This window comes from Odontesthes bonariensis, chromosome 16 (assembly GCF_027942865.1).
Source record: "Odontesthes bonariensis isolate fOdoBon6 chromosome 16, fOdoBon6.hap1, whole genome shotgun sequence".
NCBI lineage: Eukaryota > Metazoa > Chordata > Actinopteri > Atheriniformes > Atherinopsidae > Odontesthes > Odontesthes bonariensis.
In genome coordinates, this window is record NC_134521.1 from 2,556,617 (window position 1) to 2,565,257 (window position 8,641).

Sequence of the window (8,641 nt, forward strand, 5' to 3'; positions counted from 1 at the left end):
AGTTTTTCTCTGCGTGGCGTTGGAAAGTGTATGATCGCCAGCCACATACACAAATTACCCTTCTGGCTGCCATGGATGCGGCGTGTGAGGACATCACAGCAGATGCCTGCAGAGGCTGGATAAGACACTCAAGAAGATTCTTTCCACGCTGCATCGCAAGAGATAATATTCAATGTGACATGGATGAGAATATGTGGCCCAACAGACAGGAACGTCAACAGGTCTAGGAAGACTGTCTGCACTGTAATTCCTACAGCACTGTATGTACAGTTTTCCCTTACTAGATTGTAGGTTCACATTTCTACTTTTTCTTTGTGCTATGCAGTGCTGTCTTTTCTTTTTTGTACAAATTACAAACAGTAAAAGGTTAATTGTGAATCTTGTGTCTTGTAATCAATCTCACACATACACTAAGGTGTAAATTACAATAATTTTCATCAAAACTAAGCCATAGTTTACATCAGAACATCCCTCCAGAGTACACTGTTATATTGACAACATGACTAAGCAATTTGACTGTCTTAGGACTTGACATTCTGATGGCACTGACATGTTCATTGACAGATATTTAGTTTTGAGAGATGAATTAAGGATTTTGAGCAAGAGAGTGGCTTTTGCAGGTCATCCATGGTGTTTTGCTATTTGTCCAAATAGTTTTGAGAAATGGCGTACTATTTTGCAAATGGCGAGGATGATTCGAGAATTGTACCAAAGCGACTGAGAAACTGCAAAAGACATGTGGAGGTAGGCTAAGTTGAACGTGCCATCTGCATTTTATTTCTTTTGGTTAAATGCTGTTATAAAATAAAGCAAAACGTATCAAAGACTTATTTGAAGTATCAATACACATTTAGTTACTAAATTGTAAGCCTATATCTAACTATCTATATCCAGCCTGTCTAAGCCTTTTGAAAAATCCCCAATTTAATATGTTGATAAATAGGCAAATTAAATTAAGCGTAAATTAATATCGATAAGCATCTCCCTGAAATGAGTTTTTGGAACTTGGGATGTCTGCCTTAATAATTTGGATAATAAACTGGAGTGGTCTGCCAACATGGACGCAGTGTACAGGAGGGGCCAGAGCGTCTCTTCTTCCTGAGACGGCTCAGGTCCTCCAGTGTCTGCAGTGATATGATGTGCATGTTTTATCACACGATCACTGAGAGTGCACTGTTCTATGCTGCTGTCTGCTGGGGGAGTTGCACTACAGACAGAAGCTGTAGGCGCCTGGACAAACTGGTGAAACTGGCTGGTTCTGTTGTAGGCAGAAGGCTGGACCCTCTCTGTGCTGTGGTGGAGAAACGGATGAGGAGGAAGTTAGATTCTGTGATGGAGAATAATAAACATCCCCTCCACAGCATGCTGCAGGACAGAGGAGCAGCTGCAGGACTGAGAGCTTCAGGAGGTCCTTTGTTCCCACAGCCATGAGGCTTTTTAACAGGGACTGCTGAGTTCTTCTCAAAATGATTGATTGATTTTTATTTATTTGTTTATTTCGTCATTTATTATTATTATTAGTTCGTTGTAGTATTTTTTTACTAGAATTGTTATTATTATTGTTGTTTTATTGTTGTTAATACAATCTTTGTAAATATTTAAAAAAAAATTTAGCTACTTGACTAATTTGAATTTCCCCCATTGGGGGATGAATAAAGTATTTTTATATTCTATTCTATTATATTCTATTCTATGCATGAAATCTGCATGGTATCTTTTAACTTATCTAGACTGTTGCTTGTTTTTAAATTCATTTAAATGATTTTATTTGTTTCTCTTTATATTCTTTTATGTATTTTAATGCTTCTTCCACTCCCTGCTGCAATGCTTTTATTTTATGTAAAGCACTTTGAATTGTTTGTACATGAAATGTGCTATATAAATAAATTTGATTTGATTTGATAATGTGGGACCACTTCTTCTTCACCTCCACCTTAATGTGGGACCACTTCTTCTTCACCTCCACCTTAATGTGGGACCACTTCTTCTTCCCCTCCACCTTAATGTGGGACCACTTCTTCTTCACCTCCACCTTAATGTGGGACCACTTCTTCTTCCCCTCCACCTTAATGTGGGACCACTTCTTCTTCACCTCCACCTTAGTGTGGGACCACTTCTTCTTCACATCCACCTTAATGTGGGACCACTTCTTCTTCACCTCCACCTTAATGTGGGACCACTTCTTCTTCCCCTCCACCTTAATGTGGGACCACTTCTTCTTCCCCTCCACCTTAATGTGGGACCACTTCTTCTTCCCCTCCACCTTAATGTGGGACCACTTCTTCTTCCCCTCCACCTTAATGTGGGACCACTTCTTCTTCCCCTCCACCTTAATGTGGGACCACTTCTTCTTCCCCTCCACCTTAATGTGGGACCACTTCTTCTTCACCTCCACCTTAATGTCGGACCACTCCTCTTACATTTGCTGCTTATGCCGGAGGACAGCGTTGGAGGGCGTTTGGCTTTGAGCGTACGCCATGTTTCAGTAGGAAATCCACACAAGTCTTTCTACATGAGGCCCCAGATGAGCAGTTAAAATTTTTTATCAAGCAAAATTTTAAAATATTTCACTTTCCAAGCCACAGTAGCTGGTCTCCTTAATACAAAAACACAAAGTGGTCAAAGGAAGAATTATTGCAACTTTTAAAACCATGTTACTGGCACCAATTCAGATAGAATTCTGATTTTTCAGCCTCAGCATTTGAAATATTTGACATTTTATACTCAAACACACAAACTTATACATAATTGGTTTGTACATTACATTCATATTTATTGATTTTCAATTGTTTGCCGATGAAGTTTCTCTTAAGAGTGTCTGTACAAATACTTAAAAAGAAAAGATCAACATTGCATTTTTACTTGAATTACTGTATTGTCTCTACATGAAATATCTCACAGAAGACAAACTTGGATAGATAGATAGATAGATAGATAGATAGATAGATAGATAGATAGATAGATAGATAGATAGATAGATAGATCCACTCAGTAATGGGGTTCCAGATGGGGTTCCAGACTGCTGTTCAGATTGAGGTCATGTGTTTTTGGCACTGACCATGACGATTGCGATCTTTCTTCTCTTAATCTCTCTGGACATTTGACACCAAGTGCAACCTGCACAGAAGGTTGAGTACACACAGTCCATACACATAGAGCCCTACGGAGGAAAATGTGAAATGTCAGGTTAACAGTTAACAGTTGGCTAAAAGCAATATATGAATTGCTAAAAAAAACTGCTAAATCATTGTTGGAAAGAGGTTTCAACAATACTCTTTTATTAGTCAGTTTTTCTATTTTAACATTTTTGGGTTTAAAGTGATTCAACATGCTACTTTTAATGATCTGAATGTGAGGTTTGGGCGTTGTTGTCGTTCATCGACATACACTATATTGCCAAAAGTATTCACTCACCCATCCGAATAATTAAATTCAGGTGTTCCAATCACTTCCGTGGCAACAGAGGTATAAATTTAAGCACCTCAGACTGCTTCTACAAACATTTGTGAAAGAATGGGAAATTTCCTTGCTATTAACCCCCTGTTGTCTTGGGGGTCAAAAGCAACTTAGGCTACGGCTACACGAAAACGAAACGAGGTTTTTTTTTAAAACGGGTACGAAAATTCTTGCGACCACACGGCAACGCGCTGCTGTAAAGACTCAGGTCCAGACAAAAACGGATGAAAACGATGAAACGATGCAGTACGCACGCCGCTGTGTCACGCCACGCTGTGAGACAATAGAGAAGTGTTAAAATTGGCTCACAGCGTCAACGTTTGACTGACGCAAAAACGTTTTAGCTGTAACAATGGAAACGAAACGAGGCCGTTTTCAAACTTTCCCACTCTGGAACCCGTTCTCAAAAACTATCGTTTTGGGGTAGTGGGAACGCCGGCTCCGTGTGGCCGCGACAGCGAAACGATAAGAAAAAGTATCGTTTACAGTGAAAAACGTTTTCGTGTAGCCGCAGCCTTAATTGAATTTTAAATCCAAAATCTATTTTGTATGATGAAACCACCTGTTATTTATCTATTCAACTCAATTCAATACATTTTTTATCATGTATTTTTTGTTACACAATACAAAAAGACAATCACCAGTTTTCAGGATTACACTTTTTTTTTTTTTTTACCACAAACCAACTGTCAGTTGGACCAACAGTTTTCTTGTTTTCTCAGTTTTCTTTTACATAATAAAGGTTTATTATTGCTATTATATAAATGTGAAGTAATTACTTCTGAATTAATTATATTGAAAGGGGAAAAAAACAGTGAACTTTTTTCTGGTGTTTAAATGTTTTTATAATTCACGGGTCAAAAATGACCCATAAGACAATCTTTGTACCCTAGTGGTGTGCAGCCCACATGGAGACATAAACAAAAATAAAGTGTGACTTTTTCTAATGATGGGGTCCCTTTAGGAAAAGTCAGAACATTTCCAGTTGGAAAAAGATAGTTTAAGGTGTTTTTTCTGCAGCTAAACATGGTAGTGGCTCACTTTGGACCCGCAGGACAACAGGAGGGTTAAACCCTATGGATTAAGAATGGGATGTCACTTAAATTCATATGCGTGTAAAGGCAGATGAGCGAATACTTTTGGCAGTATAGTGTATATTTTACACACATATATATTATCTGGGTTTTTGGCAACTGACAGTGGATCTTGTCAAAACAACATTTTCAGGTGAATTAATGATTTATTTAGATTAAGATAAGGAGTCTTTGAAGTCTTACTCTGATGCCATAGCGCTGTCGCATGGAGACCCTCATGGACATGGTGATGGCTGGGATCAAGCCGCTAAAGATTTCCAGCAAGGGGAGACAAAGAGGCTCGCCGTAGTCTCTGGAAGTGAAACAGGCAAAGCAGGGACAGCACCAGAAGGCAAAGCAGCCTTCAGCAAGAACAAACACAGACAAAAAATTAGAGACGGGACAAGAAGAAGTAGAGCTATACAGATACAGAGATACACTGCTGTAAATTCCCACAGTCTATGTTGCTTTAAGATAGAAAGCTATGAGGAAATCATGGAAAGAGTTGTTTCCTTCTACAAGTCAAGTCTTTCCTTGAAAAAATTGTTGCTAGTGATGGGTCATGCGCATCGGCTCTGAGAGCCGGCTCTTTGTAGTGAATCAGAAGAGCCGGCTCGCATCAAGTGAGAGCCGACTCCAAGTTTTTTTCCATTTGCTGCCTCGTTTTCACTTTCAGTGCTCAGTCCCAGCTCTGGTTACACAGAGCTTTGTTATGATTGGCCAGCATGGCGACCAGCATGCGGTATTCACGTGACAATTAAGGCGTTTGGTTCTGGTTTTGGTTCTGTTCTGTGGATTTGTTTGAAATTTTTTGGTTCATTTGTCCAATAAAAAAGTTTAATTGAAATAAACAAATGTAAAAGTGGTTTTGTCACAGAATAAATGCAAAGAATTAGGCAATTATAAGGTCTCTCATAAAAACACTGAAAGCAAAAGGGTTTTCAACACATAAACCAGGATTTCAAAGGTAAAATATAGGCTACAAAAGATCCTAAATAAAGAGCCGATCGGGAGTCGAAAGAGCCGAACTTCCCATCACTAAAAGCCGCCTCTTATGACGTGGAGGTTGTATCCTCCCAGAGCCCATATATGGCTATGCCCAAACTGCCTTCCCCCCCCCACAGCTCTTTGGCCAGCTCATTGCTCTGTACATGGATGTAAAAAATCTGTTTAGAGCTCCTGCATCAGAACCTCTAAAGAGCCAGTGGACAGATTTAGTTTTTTCTGGGAAAGTGACGACAGAACTGAAGAGATTTGTGTGTGTGTGCGCCAAACATTTCACCGATGAATGTTTCCAGAACTTGGGCCAATACCGAGCTGGCCTTGCCGGACGTCTGAAAATGAACCCTGGATCAGTACCAACTCTCTTTGGCCCAACTACAGACCTCGGACAAGTAAGTAATTTAACGCTCTATAATTGTGTTGCTTTCCTGTATGTGCAGTATAGCTACATAGCTTGTTACCACAAGCAAGTGTCTGTATCGTTAGCTATGCAGCTAATAGCATCAACTGGGCTGTGGGAGGTGTTTGCATGCCCATGAGATGGTTAGCTCGCTCATTTTAGACCAAAACCCCCGACTTCAAGCTTCCTGAAGAACAATGAATCCGCAAATTCAGTGCGTTTCATCAGGATAATGATCCATTCATGGTTCCAGCGCTAGCGCTACGTGCATCTTTGCAAACCAGAGCAATCAGATGAGAATGTCTAAATCCTCACTCCTGCTTTGCCCTTCACGCACGCCTTTTTTGCTGTGTCTTGTGTAGCACTTGCTTGATGTTTGACTGTGTTAGGAGAGTTGTTCACTAACTAGTTCGTCATATTGTCAAAGTAAGCTCATTTCAACAGGTTTCGCTAGTTTTACGGCATAGGGCTGCCGTGACAAAGCGATTCACAAAACATTTACGCATGGTACCACACCCCCACCCTCCGCTTTGCCCTGCCTTTCTCCTCCTAATTTGCATTTAAAGCTGCAGACCCTAAACGGCTCATTCTGAGGGTCCTAAGGAAAGCTCGTTTTTGGGACTGGCTGTAATTCTGCACCAAGGCAGAATTTTGGGGGAAAAAAAACTCAGATACAGTATTAGGGGACCACTAAAGCCTATAAAAATATATAAAAGCCTCCATTTATTTTCAAGCCATGGCACCTTTAAGATAGAAAGCTATGAGGAAATCATGGTAAGAGTTGTTTCCTTCCACAAGTCAAGTCTTTCCCGGAAAAAATTCCAGAACTGTCAAGATAAAGTTTCAGGCTAAATTCAGGTTAAGGGAAAACTAATCCTCTGTACTCTACCAAGCCAAGTATTTCTAATCTTTAATATCATTTATATTAAATTAGATTAAATAAAAACTGAATAAACAGGGATTTACTCTGAGAGGGGTTTAACCTTTCTCTGGTTGGGATTATAAATTGCCTCTTTCAAAGGAAGTGGATAAATACTTTATAACACACTGAACAGTACATCATCAACAGTACATGGATGTAATATGACAGAAGCTCAAACACTCACACTGCGGGATATCTTCAAAGCAGTCACAGATCCCAGATCCCCACTCGTCAGAGTCTCGAGCTTCCATCACGGGCTGGGGCTGAGTGACTACCATTTTAGTAGTCATGATGAACTCTAAAGGAAGAGCAGTACGATCTTAAATCAAACCCAAAGCCTCATCTATAACTTTATAAACAAAACTGGAAAAAGTTTAGAGAAAATGATAAAAGCATTTCAGGGAATCTATCAAGTACATTAACTGATTAGAGATGCCCGCCTTTAGAGAATATAGAATTGTAAAATGTTGTAAATAGGCTTGTTTTCACCCCGTTTTTTATGTTTATTCTTTATTTAATCGACACCCGATAATCAATATAAAGAGTATTCAATATAAAAAGTGTGGGCAACAGAAACTAATGCCTTTTCAATCATCTCAAACACGCATTTGTAATTGTGTATTTGTGATTATATACATATGAATATATACTGTGTGAATATATTTCTTAAAATTTTTAGGTTTGACGGAAATAAACAAAACAAAATGTTGAGAATCAACAAAATCTTCATCTTTACGTGTTGTTTCCTCTGTGAAAAGGATATTTCCAGTGTATGTATTTATCTTGTACAATGATTTATGTATTAATGTCCTCCTTACACTCATCTTATCTAGCTAAACACAACAAAAAAAATCTTAATGAACAAATACAGGTGCCTCACCTTTGTGTTTGACGGGAAGAGACGTCCGTGTTGATCCTCTTTCAGCACTGGAAAATCACTCCTTCAGTCATTTTATAGCTGCCAGCACATCACTTGAGGGAAACAACGTGGACATACCGGTTCAACACAGGTTGAACCGGTATGTCCTTTGTTTCCAACAAAGAGCTTTTCATTCTTACTGTCAGCAGATCAAAACCGAGGGTGCGACCACAAGACAACACAGGCATGACAAAAAATGAAGTGTATCTGCTTTCATGTGATGTAAACTGTAGCATCCAAAGTGTAGTTTGAATGCTATACTTACCAGGGGAGTTTGTGTTTTAACTAGAATGAGTTAGAACTGACATCTATCTGCCCTTTAGTTCATTGTTACCGCCCCCCTTTTTTTTGCAAAGTTAAGGTAAAATATAGGCTACAAAAGATCCTAAATAAGGAGTCGTTTGGGAGCCGAACTTCCCATCACTAATTGATAAACTTGTCAGTGATGTCAGCTCTAATGTGGACGTGCTCATATGAGATATTTTTCCTTGTAGGGACAGTATTTTACAGGACAGAATTACGAGTCATATTTAAGGGTATGAACAACTAATACATATATGACCATTTCAGTTGTGAAGATTGTTGCCTGGTACTTTTAGAAAGATGATTTCTGGTCGGGGCCTGACAATACGGCATGGTCTGAGGAAGGTAAATACGCTGGAGTGTGAACGAGAAAGGGAGTGAATATCGAAGAATAAAGCTTTAAAGCAGCTAAATAAAGCAGTACACTCTGTGGTGAATTTTAAATCATTATAAATCATTATATAACCCTTTGTGCGGTCTTAACATTGTGTTTACTCCCTTTGTCCTACGGGTAAAAAATGCCCCGCCCTACCAAAGCCCCAAAATAAAGCAACTTAATTGAATTT

The 8,641-nt window shown here is 39.2% G+C and overlaps 1 protein-coding gene across 1 annotated transcript; it reads right to left on the reverse strand.

The window, feature by feature from the left end:
- Positions 1–2,748: 2,748 nt before the first annotated feature.
- ponzr2 (plac8 onzin related protein 2) lies at positions 2,749–7,832 on the reverse strand. Its single transcript, XM_075487307.1, has 4 exons — positions 7,734–7,832; positions 7,038–7,151; positions 4,734–4,891; positions 2,749–3,160 (listed from the first exon to the last, which is right to left on the reverse strand). The coding sequence occupies exons 2-4, from the start codon at positions 7,141–7,143 to the stop codon at positions 3,038–3,040; spliced, it is 387 nt and encodes a 128-aa protein (XP_075343422.1). The 5' UTR covers positions 7,144–7,151; positions 7,734–7,832; the 3' UTR covers positions 2,749–3,037.
- Between the last annotated feature and the right edge of the window lie 809 nt (positions 7,833–8,641).